The sequence below is a fragment of the Bactrocera tryoni genome, chromosome 3, assembly GCF_016617805.1.
Source record: "Bactrocera tryoni isolate S06 chromosome 3, CSIRO_BtryS06_freeze2, whole genome shotgun sequence".
Lineage (NCBI taxonomy): Eukaryota > Metazoa > Arthropoda > Insecta > Diptera > Tephritidae > Bactrocera > Bactrocera tryoni.
The window spans coordinates 46,024,779-46,047,748 of NC_052501.1; the positions used below are offsets into that span (position 1 = coordinate 46,024,779).

Genomic DNA, 22,970 nt, shown 5'->3' on the forward strand with positions numbered 1-22,970 from the left:
CTCCTTAGAAACATATCCATTACAGCACTATCTGGCAATAGCATCTACTTTGCATAGAAATTAATTTAGAAAATAAACACGCAGAAACACTAACTTCGGATGCTCTGAAGCTATAATACTCTTCAAAATTGCAAAAGACTCCTTAAAAGCACTTGGCTCCGACCCCTCAATTTGTCAGCTATATGCTATAGGGACTCAATCTGAACAATTTCTTAGAAATTGTACCAGTGCCTTAGACAAAAATTCACACCAAATTTTGTAAAGATATATTGTCAGATAGAAAAGCCCATTATTGGCTGTTCCGACGAATGAAAAGCTTCTTGACAAGAAAAATAAATTTGAAGACGAAATCTCAAAAATTGAGAGACTAGTTCGCGTATATATGTACAAACAGATGGACGAATGCGCATGGCTAAGTAAGCTCAGCTCGTCATGCTGATCATTTATTTTATAGGGTTTCCGAAGTTCGTGGCGAAAAAACATAAAACCCACGTTAAACATTCACAAATAGAAGAATAGTCTGAATTCTGAGCTCGGTGTAATTGGAGTTCCGAATTAATACTCTAAGGAGGGGAATGGCAGACCAAAGCTCTCGACTTTTATCATGATAAGTGAATCTATTAAATAATATACCAACAAAAAACATCTTTCCTTCGTCTGGAATAGTTTAAAAAAATTGCCTAAACACTACTCTTGGGACTTTGGAAGATTTTCTAAAAGTAAATCGTATCAAATAGTATTTTCGATTCGATAAAGCTTGGTGAGGGACGAACCGAACAAGCATGTGGTTAAAACTACTCTCTTTCACAGATTTTAACTGGGTGACTTTACTTTTTTAATAGAATCAAAGCAATCAGATAGGTATCTTTTAGAAAAAAGCCCTAGCAGCAAGTGTAGCTACTCGAAGTAGAAACTTACATACATACATAATGAGTTATTCGAAATGGATATTTTAAACTAAAAAAAAAACGCAGAAACTTCAAATTTAATGGGGATATTATTATAATTCGAAAGAACATTCGTTGCCATTTATGTTTTGAAGATTATTTCTTTCAAATGTTGGCCGCGGTTACGTCTCAGATGGTCCATCCGTTGAGTACAATTTTGGATGACTCGTTCGAGCATTTCGTCTGATAACTGGCGAATAACGCATGTAATGTTTTGCTTGTGGGATTGTCCGCATAGACTTTAGACTTTACAAGTTTCCACAGAAAAAAGTCTAACGGTGCGATATCACATGATCTTGGTGGCCAATCGACCGGCCCAAAACGTAACATTATCTGCTCACCGATGTGTTCTCTCCATGAATCCATAAGAATTGATGTGATGAGTTCTTGAAACCAAATGTCGCCGAGGTCACAAGTTTCAATATCAGACATCAAACAGTCGGTTACCACGGCGCGATAACGGTCATCATTGACGGTTACGTTCTCAGCGACATAATTTTGGAACAAATATGGACCGATGATGCCACCGGTAAACCACACCACACCGTTGTTTTTTCGGGTTGAAATGGCAGGTCTTGAACGTCTTCAGGTTGATCTTCGTCCCAAATGCGGCAAATTCTTTAATTTACCTCTAATTGGATCAGCCGTTATATAATAGCATAGACAACCAGACCTCTGAAATTTCAATTATTTCAGTGCTGATTTTTTGGAAAAAACATAATTCATAAATTGAATTCTTCTGATAGTACCTACGTATGTCTTGAAGCTTTCAATATTTGTCATTACAACTTTCTATTACGAATGCTCAGTAAGGAATAAAAGAATTTGCCTGCTTTTGCAAATCGTATTTGTTTATTTTTATTTAATAGCATACTCGTATTACAGAATAATATAAGTTGACTGCACTCATATTAATATATTTTTTAATCGGAAAGGATTTAAGCCATCCTAATTTTAAGATTTAGCTTTAAATTTGGATGGGTTTCATGCTGATTTTTTGAATTTCTATAAAAAGGTGGATAATTTTGTAGAAAAATGTAGAAGTGTAACAAAAAACTCATAATCAAAAGTAACAAAGTTATATAAATTCATAAATTTTTTCGGCATTTCGCACTGACTACACTTTTTTTTATCGATTTTCGAGTTAGTCAAAGAAAAACCTTATAGTCAACTTACTATTATAGATGTGTTTAGAGATATTTTAATATCTATCTATATAGATAGTATTAAATATCATATCAATAAGTTTCAAAAATGTTTACTGTTTTTTGCGACAAAAGATTTTGTGTTCAAATTTCCAATTTCGTTTAATATCCTTCTTAGTTAAAATTCACTTAAGCATTTTATCAAAATCAACTCAGCGGTCATATACACCCAAAAAGGCATTACAAGATGGGCAGTAGTGCTCCACATTTCGTGCGCAATCCGTGCAATACACAGCGCAGGCGCAAGGCAGGCAGCTAAAAGAAAAGAGTAAGAGCGTTAGCATTTAGAAAGTCATGCCTATTTTATATACTATGGTGTGATAAGGTATAAGTGAATTATACAATATTAGGGTGGTCCGTATTGTAAACTGTGAAATATTTTTCTATAAATAATTACAGATTATAAAATTGCATATTTAATGATTATTAAGTGTTTCGAACAATATTTTATTATGTTGAGAATTTTCATAAATAATGTTAATTTAAATCGGTTGCCGAAAAGCTTTAATTTTTTAATTCAATCACGCCGCCAGCAAACTTGCTTTCACAAAATGTATTCCTTCATTTTATTTAAACCTAACATTTAAGGCTATGTCTGCTCCTACATGGACTTTGAGCCTCCGACCTCTATTGGAGTTTTTTGGAGAGTGTTTTAGTAGATGATTTTAGCCATTAAATTTTCTTTAAACAAACTTTGGAAACGAACATGAATATACCTAGATTATTGGTTAGTATTTAGTTAGGTATGTGCCGTGAATTCGATTTGATTTCGACAAAAAGATAAAAATCTATTTGCTTATGAGTTATTATTGAGACATGTCAGGAAAAACACGAATTAATTTTAATACCGAAAGCACTACTTTACATGCCACTGGGTAAGGTTTGAATAATACAATTTCGGAATCCCGCCATTTCGGGATTGTTATTTATTTTGCTCAATTGCATTTGTTGTTTGTTTTTTTACCTTACACTTTTTATTATTTCGGGATCCCGAAATTTCGGTTTGAATTCGGTGTTTTCCTAACATTTTTTGTTATTTCGGTATTCTTATCTAATGAGCTCAGTTGTGTGTTTTTTCAAATTCGATTGAAATGCTTTCCTAAGTATTAGAGGTTATGCTATTCATCATTTACCCATATGTATGTACATACATTTATTACGCTTGTCTAAAATTATATTATTTATCAAATTTACCTAATGAGTCGGATAGATCTTTCAGTATTGGAACTCCCATTAGGTAATAGCTTATAAGTTAGTGTAAAGTTAAATGAGTAAATAGTTAAATTTTTCGTAATAATTTAATTATTTTTAATTGACCATCATAATGTTCCTTTCAGCTAGTTATAATACTCACAGCATTCCAGCGAGTAGTAAAGCAATAATATGTGATTTTGTCGAAGATCTGTATTCCATACGCGATGTCACCTGTTTGGAGCAATTCGGGCAGCTCAAACTGCAGGGTATTGGGCCAAGTGGTGGTAACATTACTCAAAGTGATTCGGTGAAACAACAAATGGAGCTGTGGTTGACATTGAAAAAAGAAAAGTTTGACAATTATGTTACTTCAACATTCATAAATTCTATTTCTGCGATTTATTTAACTTAATTTAACAACATTTAAGGCGGACAGTCCGCAATATCTCAAATGGTTTTTGAGTTGACGGAACCTTCTAAAGTGTAGCCGCTCAGTTCAATCTGCTATTTGCAATTTGCTGCTGTGATAACTCGAAGACAAATGATGTGGTCATCATGAAATTGTTTCTGCCTTTTCTGCATATAACTGTGCATACAATGACCTACTAAATCTGATCAAAAATCAACAGGCCGAAACAAAAAATCGAATATTTTCTAAATGCCGCCATTTTGTCATTTTTTTGACTGATAACTGGCGAATGACACTCGTCATGTTTTGTTCAAGGCCTGAATCGAAGCAAGATTGTCCGCATAGATTTTAGACTTTACATATTTCCACACGAAAGAATCTAACGGTGTGATATCACACGATCTTGGTGGCCAATCGACCGGCACAAAACGTGAAATTATCTGCTTATCGAATTGTTCTCTCAATGAATCCATTGATTGATGCGATGTGTGGGAAGGCCGTCTTGTTGTTCCAAATATCGCCCGGATCACGAGCTTCAATTTCCAACTTCAAATGGTTGATTATCATTGCGCGATAATGGTCGCCATTGATGGTTTCGTTCTCACCGGCATCATTTTTGAAGAAATATGGACGAATCTCTTCAGATGGCTCTTCGTCCCAAATGCGGCTATTTTGCTTGTTTACACACCCATTCAGCCAGAAATGGACCTCATCGCTGAACAAAATTTGGCTCCAAACTTGGAACTTTTCAAGATCCCTTAGAGCAAAGCGATGTCGCTGGGGAAGGTCGAGCGGCTTCAATTCTAGCACAAGCTCAATTTTGTACGCTGTCAATTTAAGACCTCGACATAAAATGCAATAAGTCGTTCCATTCGTCAGCCCGAATTGCTGCGAACGGCGCCGAATCGACTCTCCACGGTCTTCGTGTACACTCTCAGCTACATCTGCTATATTTTTTTCATTGCATGCTGGAAGTGGTCTATTCGGTCGTATATTATAATAATAATGTTGGGTTTCAAGATTGGTGATGGTGTTGCGAATAGTATGCTCAGTAGGCCGATCTTTCCATGATAAAATGCCAAACAATACTGAGCAAAAATAACATGACAGCTTGACATGACTCATGCGTGATCTGTCAAAAAGAGGCTTTTGGAAAAAGTGCTTCTACTTGAATCACCTGTTAGTTTAAAATTTTTTTTTTCAAAAGCAAGGAAGCTATGCAAATGTGGTGAAAGGCAACACTGTGCAAATGCAACTGCCGCAAAATCCTCCAAATGGAGGTATTGAAACTATGATTATAAATCTTACACAGTGTATGACACAATTTATGTCTACTATGCAAAACATGATCCAAGATTTAATAAAATCACAAAATCAAATGCTGCAAAATTTATTAAGTAAAAAATGAGCTTACATAAATTAGAGATTATCAGATTTCTGTCAGAAAAGAATATAGATGTAATGCTTATTTCAGAAACTCATCTAACAAATAAAAATAATTTCAGTATACCGGGATTTAGACTATATGTTAGAAATCATCCGGATGGAAAAGCGCATGGTGGTACGGCAGTGTTGATTAGAAATAGTTTAAACCACTATGCTCTAGAATCTCATGCTACACGACAGTTACAAGCTATAACAATATCACTAAAAAATCGGGGGTGTGACCTTAACCTTACGGCTATATACTGTCCTCCTCATTTTAAAATTACAGAAATCGAATTTAAAGACTTTTTTGGAACACTAGGTCAAAGATTTCTAGCAGGTGGAGATTACAACGCATAACACACGTACTGGGGCTCACGTCTTATTAATCCGAAAGGACGACAGCTGTATCAAACTGTTATAAATAGGCACAATAACCATGAAATAATATCTCCTGGTAAGCCGACATATTGGCCTAGTGACCGTAAGAAAATACCAGATTTAATTGATTTTGCTGTAATCAAAAATATAGATAAATTGCACATAACAGCTGATACATGTACTGATCTATCTTCTGATCATTCTCCTGTACTAATAAAGTTATTTGAACAACCCATATTCGTTAATCCAAAAGTGGGTTTAACTTCTTATAAAACGAATTGGCTAAAATATAAAAAATACGTCAGTAGCCACATTAATATTGAGTACAAAATAAATACAGGAAGTGATATTGACGAAAGTATAAGAGAAGTTAATGATATAATAACTAGCGCAGCTGTCTTAGCAACACCAAACAAAAGATATAATCCGCTTGGCTTCAGAAAAATCTCTAATAGAGAAATAGAAATGCTTGTAAATGAAAAAAGGCGTGCACGACGTGAATGGCAGATAAATCGCTCCCCCTCCACTCAGCTTCAATTGAAAGCTGCGGTACGTAAATTAAAAAAAAGCGCTCAAACGTGAGGAAGAATTGAACACCGAAATGTATATAAAGAAGCTGTGTCCAAATTCAAACAAGCAAAATTCAATTTGGAAAGCCCAAAAGTCCAGCTTTTGTTGGATTCGGTGGACTTACAGTCGACTACAGTTTACTTTCGGGTTCAAGTGCTGAATACATAGAGCGCGACAGACTGCAAACTACAGCTGTCAAATATTAAAATACACACGTTCTTATGGACACTGTTATTTTGACAGCTGCACGACTACACGACTGCACGACTGCAGGCCGACAGTTGTCGTTCTCGCTAACTTCAATATTCTCCTATATTTGCCAACGACAGTAGGACGACAGTAGAGTTGACAATAGAATGGAAGATAGATAGATGAGGTAGAGTGGTTATGCCACTAATATGTAAAATGTAAAATGATTTACAGCTCTAACAAACTTGAAGTTATTTTACAAATAAAAGCATAAAATAGCTCTATTATATCATTTGTAATAACAATTGATAATTTAAAGCAAAAATATTTACCTATTTACTTATTTTTTGCATAAGAAATTTCACTTTGAACAAAATATTAAAATTTCATACATTTCATACGTATAAACCCCCCATTCAGCACTTGCCATGTTGTGATAGACGTGTTTTGAAGCACCGCTATCATTTTTCATTTCTCTCGACTAATACTCACGAGTTTTTTTTCGAGCCATTGTGTGGGATCCAACATAAACATTTCTTTTTCCAGCCAAACCTTAATGGAATATTGAATATATAATATGCTCATCCCACTAATGTCTGTAATTGTCTCATTCTTAACTTAGTATCAATAGTTTTCCGAACGACAACTGATTTTGAGAGACCTTCCATTGATAAACAATGATTCTTGATGGAGCTTTATCGCCAAAAACTGAATTAAGCTCATGGGTGCTCTGTTGCTTAGTTAATCCAATCCGAAAATTGTAAAAAATAATCTCTAGAAAATGGTAGCGATTTAATACCGTTTTATGGTCGAAATGAATATTTTAAGTAACTGTAAACAACACAAATAGTGCTCGAATGCCAAAAAATTCTGAGTATTGATACCATCAATCATCATTTACTGTGAAAAAAATTATTAAGTTGTGAGTTGCCACATTGCAACACTAGAGTTGAAAAAACCCGAAATGTAAGAAGCAACCCACGTACTGTAGTATTTTGATTAATTATTGCCATAGGATTGAGAAAAAAATTGATATAGCGTTTTATAAGAAAAAACTTCATGGGTTGCTATTATTGTTTGGTTTTACTGATAGCAACATATCATGTTCGTCAGATTTCTCATGTACCGCATGGTACCAAATATATTGGTTTTGGTACCAGTATGACCCCAGTACTATCTATAGAGGAATTTCGTCTATAATTCGAATGTAAACAAATCTTAACTTTTGTTTATAAATGCATATTGTTTATTTAAATTCTATTTTACGTCAGCTCCGATTAGCGACAAAATAAACAAGTAAGGAAGGGCTAAGTTCGGGTGTCACCGAACATTTTATACTCTCGCATGATAAAGTGATAATCGATATTTCATTATCAGTCATCTACACATTTTAGAAATACTGTATTTGTGTTAAGTTTTATTCCGCTATCATCATTGGTTCCTAATGTATATACTCGTATTATACAGAAAAGGCATCAGATGGAATTCAAAATAGCGTTATATTGGAAGAAGGCGTGGTTGTAAACCGATTTCACCCATATTTTGTACATGTCATCAGGGCGTTAAGAAAATATTATCTACCGAATTTCATTGAAATCGGTGGAGTAGTTCCTGAGATATGGTTTTTGGTCCATAAGTGGGCGAGGCCACGCCCATTTTCAATTTAAAAAAAAAAAAGCCTGGGTGCAGCTTCCTTCTGCAATTTCTTCCGTAAAATTTAGTGTTTCTGACGTTTTTTGTTAGTCGGTTAACGCACTTTTAGTGATTTTCAACATAACCTTCGTATGGGAGGTGGGCGTGGTTATTATCCGATTTCATTTTTAAACTGTATATGGAAATGCCTGAAGAAAACGACTCTGTAGAGTTTGGTTGGCATAGCTATAGTAGTTTCCGAGATATGTACAAAAAAATTAGTAGGGGGCGGGGCCACGTCCACTTTTTCAAAAAAATTGCGTCCAAATATGCCCCTCCCTAATGCGATCCTTTGTGTCAAATTTCACTTTAATATCTTTATTTATGGCTTAGTTATGACACTTTATAGGTTTTCGGTTTCCGCCATTTTGTGGGCGTGGCAGTAGGCCGATTTTGCCCATCTTCGAACTTAACCTTCTTATGGAGCCAAGGAATACGTGTACCAAGTTTCATCATGATATCTCAATTTTTACTCAAGTTACAGCTTGCACGGACGGACGGACGGACAGACGGACGGACAGACGGACGGACGGACGGACAGACAGACATCCGGATTTCGACTCTACTCGTCACCCTGATCACTTTGGTATATATAACCCTATATCTGACTCTTTTCGTTTTAGGACTTACAAACAACCGTTATGTGAACAAAACTATAATACTCTCCTTAGCAACATTGTTGCGAGAGTATAAAAAAATAAATATTTTCTTATATTAATGTTTCAAATTAGTCATTGATATTGTGAAATTACGTGAACTTTGTATTCATAGCAATAAATGATAAGAGCAAGAGAGATTTTTGTTTGTGTACTTTATAGAAGAAAACTGCACTTTTGAATATTTAGTGTGATTTTAATTCTATTCACAAATCTTATCATCTTTCTGAATACCGTGCGCATTAATCACGGCTTGTTGATTGGAAATTATAATTATTGTATTTGTAAAGGGTACAATATTTGGCCATCAAACCACTACTTATACCGACTGAAATTAATCGAGATATATTTAGGATTACACACTATCATATCAAAATGACAACGATGACGAAAGTAATTGATTTTCAGTTGTTTATCTATAATACCATTAGTTAAAATGTACGTGGGTGATTGCTTGTGGGTGGCTGCGGTGGCACTATCATTTTCCTGCTTCTACAGATCCGGGCGTTTTTGGTGGATTGCTTTCCGCAAATTGTGCGTAACTTGCAAGTAATATTCTTTATTAACCGTCGTCCCTTTGGCAAGAACTCAGGCTACACGAAGACCCTGCAATAAAAGAAAACGTTTAGCAAAATTATTCGACCTAACTTGGTAGCTTCCATTGAGATTATTGAGCGCTGGTTTCCACGTCATAACCTAAACACCATGATTCATCACCAGTTATGACTCTCTGGAGCAGATCTGGGTTGACACGGACTTAGTCCAATTTTGGCACAGACTTGGCAGCGATCCGGCTCATACAAAAATCATTGGTTAAAGTCGAATGAAACGAGCCTATTGATATGTTTAGTTCCTTAGCAATTTCCTTAATAATGATTCGGCGATCGAAGAACATTTTGTACCACCCATAAACGCTGCTTTTGTCCAAGGTATGCGTCCGCGTACTTTAGATTGTTTTTCACACAAAATTTCATGCAGATTGCTAGATCAATTTTTTTAGGTAATTAACCAATATGTTTCCAAACAAAACAGCTCCAAAAAATTAACTAGACAATGGGCGACCTTTTCAGCATAAGTAAAGGATATGAGAACCAACAAACCGCAACAAAATAATCAAAAATCGAATACCCGCAAAAATTCAAAATTTGCCATACAGCAGAGTAGATGATTCGCGCAACCATGGATCGGTTTGGTTTACTCTAGTGTGTAAGGAGCATGCTTGGAGACGCACCTTAAGACGGATTTTGTAGAAGGATCCTGGTCCTTGAAGCCAAACGACCATAAAGCACGTCGAATTCTGACAAGAAAACTTTGTTCAACCATGAAGCTCACTTTTAGTTGAATGTTTATTGGAAGGATATTTTCAGAGAGCCCATTATCTCGCGCAGTGGGCTTTCAACACCACTGCACAACAAAGGTGTAAAAATGTTACATTTCACATATCGTAATTTGGATTTCCAAAATAATCTCAGTGGGTCGAGAACTTCACTAATATCGATTACTAGTTATCGGACTTGCAATGTGCGGTTCGGCTCCAACCTTCGAAGGTGTTATCGACCACAGTCCTCATAATCTCAATAAGTTTACAACGAAGATTATTCTCAATTTATCCCAATTTGGCCGCTGCTTTCACTAAAAGTACTGATTTAATGTGTCTTTCTGAAGCATCTACATATGTATATTTCTGTGAAAGAACTTTGCTTTGGGATTTTGTTATTTGGCCGACGTATGTATGTCATCCTAAATGAATGACTTTGTGTAATGTTCGCACTGAAAAACCCCCCTTCCCGAAAGTTTTATCTTTGCTATCTGTTATACTATATCACCACAATTACACACTAGATGACTCAAGTCAAAATTCTGCAGCCTTCATCCCACTGTTCAAGGTTAAAGTCGGACAGAACGCTTATAACTCGTTTCCCTTTTAAACATAGTATATCACTATAGCCATTTGCATTCCCTTAAAGCACAATAAATAAATAACGGCCCTTTGCGGACAAACAAAATAAGTGAACAACATACCACATATACATAGTATGTCCTTTTGCTTATAATTCACTGGGTTTCACGCCTTGTTTTCGGCCACACCTTGCAAGAAATGTAGCCATGTCGCTACATACATATGTGTATGCATTTCAATGGGGCTAATCCTGTTCCTCCCCTTTCAAGTAACCAACCAACCAAGTGTATACGTTAAAAATGTGTCTACCGTTGGACAGACTGTCCCAATGGCTTGCATGATTATGTACTATTTACTCATCGGCATTTTCACCACAGATTACTGTCATTCACATTCATGAACGCGCCTTAAGAAGATAGTTTTTTATTATTTTACTTAATATATTTGATTTTCCGATATTTGTAAGTGCGTAGTAAAATATTCCTTAACGAAGAGCCACAAAAATGGACGTAGATATGGATATACTTGTACATAAAAGTAGCAAGAAAACGAATATGTTGACACATATCGATATTTTTGGTCTTCTTGTTTAGCTTTTGAATTTTTATTACTATATTAAAATCAGGATTAATTTTGACGAGAATATGCCCCTTTATAGATGAAAAGAATAGCTGAATATTTACTAACTCCAAAATCGGGTATGTTTCTTCGATAGAATCTTTAAAAATTTGGCAATGTGCTTAAATGTAGGTCAAAATTTAGTTAGGTATTATTTACGGTGTAGAAAACTTCAAATAGCAATGCTCCTAAAGTTCTACTTTGATGAATTGAGTTTTGAAATATTGTCTATTTAATTTTATCCTTTTTTAATTTTATTTGGTTTTTGCTTTTCTGCTGTTTGTTCGTCTCTCCGCACCTCGGTATATACGCGAGCTAGTCGCTCAATGTTTGTTTCACACGTCCTTTCTTTTTCAAGAAACTGCTTGTTTTTCGGAACCGCCGATTCGAACCACTATAGCACCTAGTTTCGGCAATCACCTCTTCATTCGACGAAAATTTCTTCACATCCAGCATTCTTTTAAGATCTGAGGACAGAAAATAGTAGCAATATTTGTCAACACTTCAAATTCCAAAATTACAGTACCAGAAGTTGGTTCACTCAAAATGATATAATTCACAAACTAATGACCTGAGAGCTGTCAAATTTATAGGCGAGCCTAATGAAGATTAGGGCAAAATAGAAATCAATCTTTTATCTTTTCTGTTCGGTGCAAACGAAGTTTACGTTATTTGTTGTTGTCATTTTTTCATATTAAGCCAGAAATTTATATTCTGTTCTTAAATTCATAATAAAAAAATATGTATTTTCTATTTAAAAAATTTTCTTTTTTTATTTACACAAATTTAAAATTTTGTTTTTGGCCTTTTTTAAAGTTTCCAATATAATTTGTAAACATTATGCAATAAAATAAAAGTTTTCTTACTCAAAAATATTTTTATATTGTATAATGCCGTCATAAACACGTCGTCCACAAAGGACGTTTCAAAACTATTGAATTGGTCACTTTTCATTCGAGGCGCCATTTATGATTATCTTTATTCACATGCACTTAGATATTATCCACATATATGTGTATATACATATAAATAAATAAAATTGTACTAAAGTGCATGCGAGGTCTTCGTGTGCAATGATAATTTTGTAATTTATCCTTTTATCTTTCAAAGTTATCTTAGAAAACATTGCAAAAGCACAGAAAACAGCTTAAATCAATGAAATGGTGGTGAATAAAATGTTTAGTGTTGACCTTGGATTTAATTGATATTATATGTGGAGAGGGCGCATTCGACAACAAAAAATATTAGATTTTGTCACAAATTCAGAGAGAATTCGCAACATTGCTAATGGCACCATAATCTGGCATCCGATCAAGTAAACTTAAATATTTATCCAGTTTTTCTCAGTCGCAGCAAATACTTAACGAACTGTATGGACGCTCCTTATAAAGCGTGTACAGCCAGCACTTAAAAGTCCATAAAGCGCCGCAGCATTTCACTTCTGAACCCATAATAATGGACTTTGAGTGACTATTAAGAGGTTACATCTACTTATGAACTAAAAACAAGATTTATTTGCACTTATCTATATCGATGTACAGATATTTGAGAATATTCTCTGAAAATGAAGTGGACCCGCAAATAGTTTCGGAGATATGTATGTATGTAAGATTTTTGTATCTTAGTGCAGTGTCTCGAAACGCTATTTTCAGAGCCATTGTGGAAAACGCTGGAGGAAACGGCTGGAACGATCGGCTTGTAATTTTCACACGACCCTCTTGGATATACTACTATGAACAAAAATTAGTAAGACTTCGTTCAGAATTTTAAAACTCCAAATTAATTTTTAAAAATCTATGTCGTCTCTCTTACACTTGTGCCAACGTTTTTTCCAATCTTCGAAAGAGTTGTTAAAGTCAAATTTCACAATAACTGTCTTTTGTAAAGCCACCATTTTGTAAAAAATCAAAATTTAACTAGTCCTTCGATCCCAACTTGTATTTATCTATAGTAATAACAATTTTGTCTGCTGCTTGATGATTTTGGATTTGAGCTAATTTAAAGCAGAAAGAATCTTCCACATATCAACACTCCTTTTTCCGAAGCAGGAGGGACACTCTTTAAATAACCAATAAAAACTCAGCAACATTTGCCAGCAATAATCCAATATTAACAAACGATGTCTTGAAAACATGCAGTTCCAAACGATCAGCCGCCACCAAACTATTCTGGTAGAGATGTTGGTATGTTCTTTTTTCTTAGTATGAAGCGAAATATTTCTCTATTTTTGACGATTTTATCCATCAGATCTGAACAAGAGCATGTTAACCCTTTTTTGGAAACCTTCGCTACTTACCTACTTTTAGCAGACAGAAACGCATACAAATTCCTTTTTAATTCAATTACATTCTTTACAATATACAAGGTGCTTTCCAAAGAAAACAAGACATAAATGACGATCAACATGTGGGCCAATCAAAATCCGTGATCACCGAAAATTCCATCGAAAATCATTACTGAAATTTATGGAAATGGAATTGAACCTCTCCAAAACACCGATTTATCGCATTTTGACTGAACATTTGGGCTTACGAAAGGTGTGTGCACGGTTTGTTGCGCACAATTTGGCTGACGACCAAAAATTGCAAAGAATCCAACATTCTAAGGACGATTATTTGACCAAAAATCAAATTTTAACCATTAACCACTCCCCGTATTCACCTGATATGGCACCGTGCGACTTCTTCCTTTTCGGAAAAATACATTTGCCCATGAAAGGAAAGCATTATACAGACGTAGAGGCCATTCAAAAGGCTTGCACCGGTATACTGGCCAACGAGCCAAAACTCTCATTCGACAAGGTTTTGGAAAAAACTGCATTGAAGCAGAAGGAGACTATTTTAAATAAAATAAATACATTTTGCCGGAAAACCATTTGTTCTGGTTTTGTTTTAAAGTCCTGTTTACTTTGAAACACACCTTGTAGACCACTCCATCGCGGGACCTTTACTTGTCGGTTCCTTCTTGGCTGACACACCTGGGAGGGATTTGTACGCGGAGATATCCGTTGAAGAAGAGGCGCAGTAGGCATTAAAGTTAAGAGGGAGGGTAGAAGGAGGAGTCTTTTGTCGGGAGCTCTCTATCAACTCTAGTTTTAGGCTAACAGAGCACTGCAGCGTCTTTCAAGCGAAAGTGGCTGCCATCAAGGTAGCGGCAGATATATTCCTCCGCAGTGCAGCCTCATGTCGAGAGGTGTGCATTCACTCCCACACTTACTCCATTGGGGCACACTCACCCCGATTTCATCCGATTGTAAACGAGTCGGTTGTTTGGTATCCATTTGCGTTCTAAATAGCACTGGACTTATGACTTGGCTAAGGAGACTTGCGGACCTCTAGGGAGTTTGGTAGTCACTTGTTAACAACCAAAGCCAACGCGATTGCGACATCTTTTTGGCTCAAAGTGAACCGTAAAACGTCCTCCGAACTAACCGAATTTTTACGATCCAGTCAGTTTTCAAGCAAAGTCAATCTCTTCTCCATTGTAGGCGTTCTGATTAGACACACCAAATAAGTACATATGAGGTGCGACTAAATATTTTGTCAGACTCTTTGATTATCTAGCCATTTTGATAATCTAGTCATTTTCTCTTCTGTTGCTAGGTTTTTGCAATAATGACATTGAAATTTTCGGTAGACATAGATCGACCACCTTAACAAATTTGTCGTAAGCTCAAAACTCTTCATCGATCTATCATGTTATGCACTTTAAGGAGTTTTTGGGTAACACAAAAAACAAATATCTGCCCAAGTGAAATCCATAGATTTTGGATCAACCCAACGACTTAACCTAAATTACCTAGCTTCAAACTATTTCATATATATATTTCCTTTATAGGAATCTAATTGAATAAAAACGAAGCGGATACTGTTTTTGTTAAAGTATAACCATTTATAACAAAAATGTGGCAGATACTTATAATTTTTATAAACAATATTACAGATACAATGTTTTTACAGGTAATGACTTCGAAAAAACCGCATAGTTTATATTTATATTTATATATAGTATATTTACATTGTTAAAAAAATCTTCCAAGTTTGTATTCGAGTTATTTTGAATCTCTATTTTTCTGAAAAACTATTATAATAAGGTTATATATACCTTAGGGTGATTCAAAACAAAATTTCTTTTTTTTTCGTTTGGTACTCGGAAAAATAGGTTCCTAGACACCTCTAAGAAAACCTCTCCTCCTACATACAAATTTCTATTTTTTCTTATTATGAGATAGAAAAATTTATATCTCGCTTCCAACTACTTGAAAAAATATCTTGTTCCTTAGATTTTGTAGGATATTGAATGGTCACAATAATTTTTTCGTAAGCCCAACCGTTTAAAAGATATTAACAGTTAAAATTTGATTATTTTTGGGAAAATTTTTTATTTCTTATAAATTTTATAACTCAAAGAAAAAAATCATTATGAATGATGAAACTCATAGGTTTTTAGAGAGGCTTTCTTAGAGGTGTCTAGGAACCTATTTTTCAAAGTACCAAACGAAAAAAAATAAAATTTTTTTTTTAATCATCCTAATATACCTACATATATATGTATATGCGCTTATATATACAGTATAGTAGGTGTCGTTGAAAATAACGGTTATTAGTTGCTAATAAGCCACTTCAACGTTCGTAAACTCCAATGAAGCTGTTGCATGATGGGCATCGATGTTCGACATTACGAGCACAGCCTGTGCAATAAAGGCAGCAAGCGCACGGCCAAAAGCTGGAAATAAATATTTGGAATCAACAAAAATGTGCAAAAATTATATGGATTTATATTTTTCTGAACCCTTTGGAAGTATTTTGTAAAATTAATTAAAGTTAATCGGCTTTCAGTAAGAAAAATACTTAGTCGTAGGAGGAGCTCAGAATTGATAAAAACCGGTTAGGTTTATCTATTCTTCCAAGTTATCTGTTTAGTTAGGCGTTAAAATTTTCCTGAAATTCTGATCTTTGCAGGATTATTTTCGTAAGTCTGGTAAATTTCAATGTAGATTAAGAGCTACATTAATATTAATCCAAAAGTTTGGTTTCTGAGCGCTCAATCTTTGTTCGGAAACTATGTTTAACATCAATTCATAAATAAGACGATTTTGTTTGCAAACGAAGTTTATGGGATACTCAAGAATACTTGAAATGTGATATACGGTCCTTTATGAATACAAAATCAACTTTTAGGATCCGTTTGGTATAAGAGAACGTTAACAATTGACATCCTTACTTTTAAGGGGCTCCCATATTAAATAGGTTACTGGAAGTCATATGTGAATTGAACAGCTGTTGTCTACTTTTTGGGTTCATCTATTCAAAATCATACGAGAGATCGACTCCCAAATAAGTAGCCACTTGGAACAACATGAAACTAATTTAGTCTATTCAAAATCGCCATATAGAATTTCGAACTGTCTTCAGCTTCAGCAATGTAAAGCTTCTTAAATGTAAATATGTAGATAGCTGATCAGCAGTTACCGACGATTTTCGAACCCAAACTAATCATTCGAAAAAAATGGTAACCCTAGAACTAAGACCTACCCGATAACACATAAAAGCAAAGCTATCAAATGCGTTTTCGTGGATGATGTATGGTCCACGCTGGTGATTACTTGTTTATTGCAAGTTGGACAAATGATCGTGGCTGGTTCCGGACCCACCGGTGCTGACATATTGACTGGGAGCTGTAAAGAAAAAATGTTAATAATGTTAATTTTGAATTTGTTTAAATATTGTCAATTTTGATTTATATTATTTTATCTATAGCATAGATAATTTATTATCTGTTCTTATAAATTAAAATTAGGTTTTTAGTGATCAGTGGCTTTTGACAGCATCTTGACTAACATATTATGTTTGCCACTATGTTTGTAACACTCAAAAGGAAAAGTCAAACACCCTATAATGTATATAACCTCACAACAAGCAATCTAATGGTTTTAAAACACAACTTCTTGAAGGCCATTCAATGTCAAAATTTCTTAAAATAATCGAATCTCCAAACTTTTCTCGCAATAATTCGATTGTGGCGCGTAGCCACCAGATGTTATGAAGATAAACTTCTTGCAGTGCGGCAATAAAAAGTCAGTTTTAATTGGTCTATATGTTCTTCATTGACAGTAACGGTTTCACCACTTTCGTTTTGAAAGAAGTACGGACTGATGATTCTACCAGTCCAAAACCCACACCAAACTGTCAATTTAGGTGAAAGTAATTATAGCTCATTACCTTTCAGATGAAAGTGAGCTCTATCGGAGATGATTTTCTTAAAATAATCGATATCGTTTTCAAGTTGTTCCACGGCAAAATCAGCAATCACGACAGTTACGGTGGTTTAATGGCTTCAGTGAGAACAAATGCATACGGATGGACTTTGTTCGTCGAAAGAGGACTTTGGTTTTCAATTGCCTACCTAGTCCAAAGAGTGATTCTGCTGACGTGTGAGAAAAGCAGCGGTTGTGATGACTGTGACATAGCGGCATAGGTGCTTTTTTTTTTTGTATCTCATTTAATGTCCGAAGAAATAGTTTTGATCTTTTAGACTTAAGAGGCTGTTAGAAGTAATAACCGATCAATGACAGTCATAACTGTACTCTTATATATATATATGTATTATACACATAAAACATAGATTCGTCAAAGCCTAGAAAGTACCGAATCGAACGCACAAATGGCATCAAATAAATGGACTAGCATAATCAAATAGAGAAAAAAATAAGATGTTAAAAAGTTAATTGAATGGATAACTTTGTTGTTACTTTCACATTTAATTGTTCAACTAAGGAGCTTCAATAATAGACACACACCATACATTAAGTTTTCTACTCTATTAAAATTGAATTTTAATTATTTTTATAGACGAGTAAGCTTCAGCATTAATTAAAACAACATCTCGATTCACTTGATCAATTAAACTAAAATTTATTTTTGTACTTATTAAATGTGCAACATTCCGTGAATATTAATTTGTATAAGTATATGTATTATATATGTATGTATACATTTAGAGTAACTACCATATGCTCCATCTCCAGAGATGACGCCATCCTATCAACCTACAAATTTCACCTCCTTATTGTATTTTCGGTGCCACGAAGTTTTTTGTACTTGTCGTCGGTAAACATGTCTCCCGCACTGTTGTTTGTCGTTAGAAGTGACAACCGGAGTGAGGGTGCCAGCAAAGCAAGTGCGCAAATTGTTATTGCTTGATTACTGTAATAATGCAACTTTGGCACCAACTATTTCATAAACTGTATATATATTACATACATATATCTATACTTTTGCCGATATATGGTATATTGTGAATATAAGACCATTAGAACCGTAAGTATTTCTATAGGAATATCGCATGTAACCTGCTCAAATATGCCTTTACACATATACTTGCAAGTATTATATATTAATATACTAATTTTTGAAAGCTAGTAAATTTGTGCTTTTGCGAGAACCCAGCGTGAAACATATGAGATCTACTAAACAACTTGAAATCTTGTCGCAATCATAGTTGTTTTTACCAGACTTTTTCCAATAAGCAACTATGATGTAAGGCTAAAATTCCAGTCGGACCCAAACAATTGGAGAGAAGGTGAGGTGGAAACATCCAGGTACTTTCTACTACGTTGTCCAGATTTTGCAGACTGAGGTTGAAACATCTCGGCGGGTATACCTTCGGCGAAACAGGAGACATAGCCAAAACTGTCATTAGCCGTTTCAATACATTTTTATTTAGTTTTAGGTACCCCAAGGGGCTGTTTATAAGCTGTTTATGAGAGATCCCATTTAGGAACGACCTGTTAACCTTAGTCAACCCAGCATTTTTGTTTAAAACTTTCTCATTCCGATAAATATAAGAATACTGCAAAAGGTCTACAGGGAAGTATATCCTTAGGAGCGAAAACTTGTCCCATGTCAGTCGTCGATTAATTTTTCATCACTATGATAACTTTGCCGAAAGAGAAAAATCATAAGATATTCGCACCAGCTAAGTAAAAATGTTTTCCCTCCATTACAGTTTACAATTGCAAGCACTTTTGACATTGAGGGCCATGCATTTAGCCCACTCGCCTACAAGACTAATGTCTTATATGCAAATATTTATTTGTGGTCTTGTCAAAATCAATTAAATCAATTGCCCATAGGCATTCGAGAAAATGCATTGAATATATATTTGGCTCCTGTTGATTTCTTCTTAACTCACTCATCGTAAAATGTTGTAATTTAATTTAATTTAAGAACATCTTTTGCACTTTATCACCAAACAACATGCAAATATACATTTGGTACATATGTATGTATAAGTAGGTAGTATAACCAGTATCTATTTTATCACAGAAGATGACGCCATCACTTCAAACCGAAAACTTCACTTACTTTCTTTATATATTTCTGACGATACGAAATTATTTGCAATCTTCCGACGACACGTCGTTGCTTGTTGGCACTCAGAACTACATTGAGAATCTCGTGCTGTTTGAGGAATCGTCAACACTTTTTTCCCTCAGCTCGCCAATATAGCCACACGCATACGTACATGTACAGCTGTGGTCAAATTCTTAGTAGTGTTCGTCGAAAGAATTATTAAATAAAAATCTATGCGATATCGCCTTTAAAAAAATAAATTTTTTACAATAAAAGCCCTAAGAGTAAGTGAAACGAATCACAAAAAAAAAAAAAAAAAAAAAACAAAACAGTTTTTAACTAATTTAAATGAATTATAAATATATCAAAAACATTTGTGAGGAATTTGGTGGTCAAAAACTTCTTAGTGTAAAAAAATTAAATCCAAAATTTCAACAAAAGGATTTTTTTAATTTTTTAAAATATTTCCTTTTTAATTTTTTTTTTTAATTGGAAATTGTTTTTAATTTATTAAATTAGTATTTAGTTGCGTTACCTTTCTTGTTTAGTATTGTAATGGCATTGAGTCAACAAGTTTTTGGCATCTTTCAATGGAAATAGACTCCCAAGTGTTCTTAACAGCTTCTCATAGTTTCCTAGTCGATGTCGGCTTACATCGGGCTACTGACTCCTAGATATCAGTCCACTTTTTTCAATGTCAGGGAATTAACATTCCTTTCCTCAAGCGGCTTTTTAGCAACTGTACTTTTGTGCTTGGGGTCATTATTCTGGTGGAACGTCCAAACAAGCGGCATACAGCAACATGGCTATCTAAACTATTTCGACATACGAATTACCAGTCATGTTTTCCTTAATCCAATAAAATGGTCCTACACCTTGCCAAGAAAAGCCCAAACCTAATACTCGCACTTCCGTGCTTTTCCATTTTTGTTGCATATTTCGGCTGGTATTTGGTATTGGGTGAACGTTTTACATATTGACGTAATCCTTAACCGCCACAGTTAACAATCTTAGATTCATCCGACTCTAAAATGTTCCGCCATTTTGTCCAATTTAAATGTTTTTTTTTGGCGATTCGAAATCTATTTTCAAAATGCGTTTTTAACAATAATGGCACTTTTCTTCGACTCACTTCGATTCACTCAGGTCGTGACCGAGCAAACGCCGGCGTACAGTTTCAATACTTGCAGCTTCATTAACACATTGAGGACGGCGCAGTTTTTAGTAGTCAGTTTCATCTGGCGGTATGAGGGTATTTTCATCTTCTTCAGAAGAGGAAAGTGACCGTTAAGATTCGGAAAAAGTGATGATGACACAGAATGGTTTTGATGCCAAATTATTTTTTATTTTATTAAAAAAAAATAGATCTGAATCAAAGACAGCGTGACCCACCGGTGGGTCACGCCGCCAGATGAAACATAAGTGCATGACCCACCGGTGGGTCACGCCGTCCTGAACGTGTTAAAGACATATTTTATCTCTTTAGCAGCCGCAAATGGTAACTGGTGCTCGCTTCCTTCCACGTTTTATATTACTTGGTACCTGATAGCGTTATGTACCATTGTGGGTGAGCAACCAATAATATTTTGAGCTTCGACATAAGCTTTGCTCTCAGAAATCAATTTTTTTTCTATCATGGCGCACTACTTGGGCGTACAATTCTTATTTTTCGACATTGCTAAAATAAGACTAGTAATATTTTAACATTAAAACCCACAATTTCAATTAAATAAATGAATATCACCGCTATTTTTAAACGCTTTGCAAATAAAAAGTATCGCAATTGTAACAAAAAACAACAAGCTAAGCGAAAAAAGTCGGTGCATGTTCTCATGTCGACACCTGAAGATAACGGATTTTAAAGTGAACTCCAAAAGAAAAAATGCAATTAAAAAGGATTATACATACATATATAAAAATAATGCTAACAATCCTGAGAATTTGACCGCAACTGTATGACTGCTTCCCTGCAACACGTTGCTGAGCACTTTGGCTTCTAACACATTCACAGCTTTCTATTGGTGCGTAATTCAGGCTCCGAAAAAATGTTATTGCATTTGGTTAATATTCTATTGAGACGCACATAAATATATTTGCATAAGATACCGGTTATTACAACTAGAAGATGTATAATGTAATTTTTTTCTGTAGGGTGCTTAGAAAAAGTGGTTAAACGTTTAAAGAAAGTAAAGGCTAAGTTCGGGTATAACCGCATACTCTTTGCTTTCGAAATTTTCAAGTGTTAGCAACTAATAGCAAAACCTTTCGTCCAAATATTTTTTTTAGGTTGGGATGACTGTCAGTGACATCTGTGCCAAATGTCACTTCAAAATATATGATTGGCTTTCTGAAGTACATAAAGTGCATTCGCGGATTTTTACGATAAGTGAAATTATTCAACGAAGAAGTTCCACTAAATTTTGTGTGCAGAATTAAATTTCTGGTGCCGAATCGTGTCGCGAGCAAGTGCTTTTGGTTGGTACAAGTTATTCAAAGAGGGTCGAGAACACGTTGACGACGAATCACGTTCAGGAGGCTATCAACTTCAACTGATGATCAACACGTCAATAAAATAAAGGAATTGGTACTTGAAAATCAACGAGTAACAGTCAGAGATCTTACTGGCATCATTGGAATATCGGAAGGATCAGTGAAAATCATTGTGATAGATCATTTGCCCCTAAGGATATTGAAATCACGATTTTCTCTAAAATCACTAAATTTTTTAGAAAACTAGCGTCCGGTTATTTTCTGAGTACCAGGGTGTGACGAAATGCATTATTGCTGGCGATAAATCTTGGATCTATGCTTACGACCCGAAAATAGACGATCAATCAGCCGAAGATCGTGGCAATGGTGAGCTGAAGCCAAAAAAACCACGCCATAGCAGGTCAAAACTCAAGGTTATGTTAATTCAAGGTTTGGTTAACTCTGAATTCCTTCCAACCGGCCAAAGTGTCAACAAGTGTTTGAGTGTTAAGCGTTTGGTTTTTACACTACGATAATACACCGTCGTGTACTACATTAATTTTTCCTGAGTTTTTTGCCAAATTTTCAACCAAAGTCGTGACGCAATCAGCGTATTCGCATGACTCCCTGTGAACTTCTGGTTATTACACAAACTCAAACGAACGCTCCGGAGAAACCGTTGTGACTCAATTGAAGACATTTAACGTGAATTACTACGCGCATTGAAGGCTATTCCAGATATTGACTTTAACAAGTGTTTCGAGGATTGGTAAAATCGTTGGCACTAGTGCATTGGGGCCAAGGGTAAAGCTTTGAAGGGAATTATGAATTATGAAAAAAGTCTCACTATTTTTTGCTCATAGTCTCACTAAGATTCATTACTAAATTGGGTATATATCCAATCAACCGGAATATCAAAAATTACTTTCATGGTTTCCTGAACTGATTGCATTTACTTTTG

At 35.0% G+C, this 22,970-nt stretch overlaps 2 protein-coding genes across 2 annotated transcripts; both read right to left on the bottom strand.

Annotated features, from left to right (window-relative positions):
• Positions 1-2,240: 2,240 nt before the first annotated feature.
• LOC120773101 (lipopolysaccharide-induced tumor necrosis factor-alpha factor homolog) lies at positions 2,241-12,082 on the bottom strand. Its single transcript, XM_040102072.1, has 3 exons — positions 12,053-12,082; positions 3,507-3,671; positions 2,241-2,407 (listed from the first exon to the last, which is right to left on the bottom strand). Exons 2-3 carry the CDS (start codon positions 3,635-3,637, stop codon positions 2,305-2,307), a joined length of 234 nt encoding a protein of 77 aa, XP_039958006.1. The 5' UTR covers positions 3,638-3,671; positions 12,053-12,082; the 3' UTR covers positions 2,241-2,304.
• Positions 12,083-15,683: 3,601 nt separating this feature from the next.
• On the bottom strand, positions 15,684-19,630 carry LOC120772884 (lipopolysaccharide-induced tumor necrosis factor-alpha factor homolog). Its single transcript, XM_040101736.1, has 3 exons — positions 19,553-19,630; positions 16,721-16,863; positions 15,684-15,911 (listed from the first exon to the last, which is right to left on the bottom strand). Exons 2-3 carry the CDS (start codon positions 16,849-16,851, stop codon positions 15,809-15,811), a joined length of 234 nt encoding a protein of 77 aa, XP_039957670.1. The 5' UTR covers positions 16,852-16,863; positions 19,553-19,630; the 3' UTR covers positions 15,684-15,808.
• Positions 19,631-22,970: the final 3,340 nt, after the last annotated feature.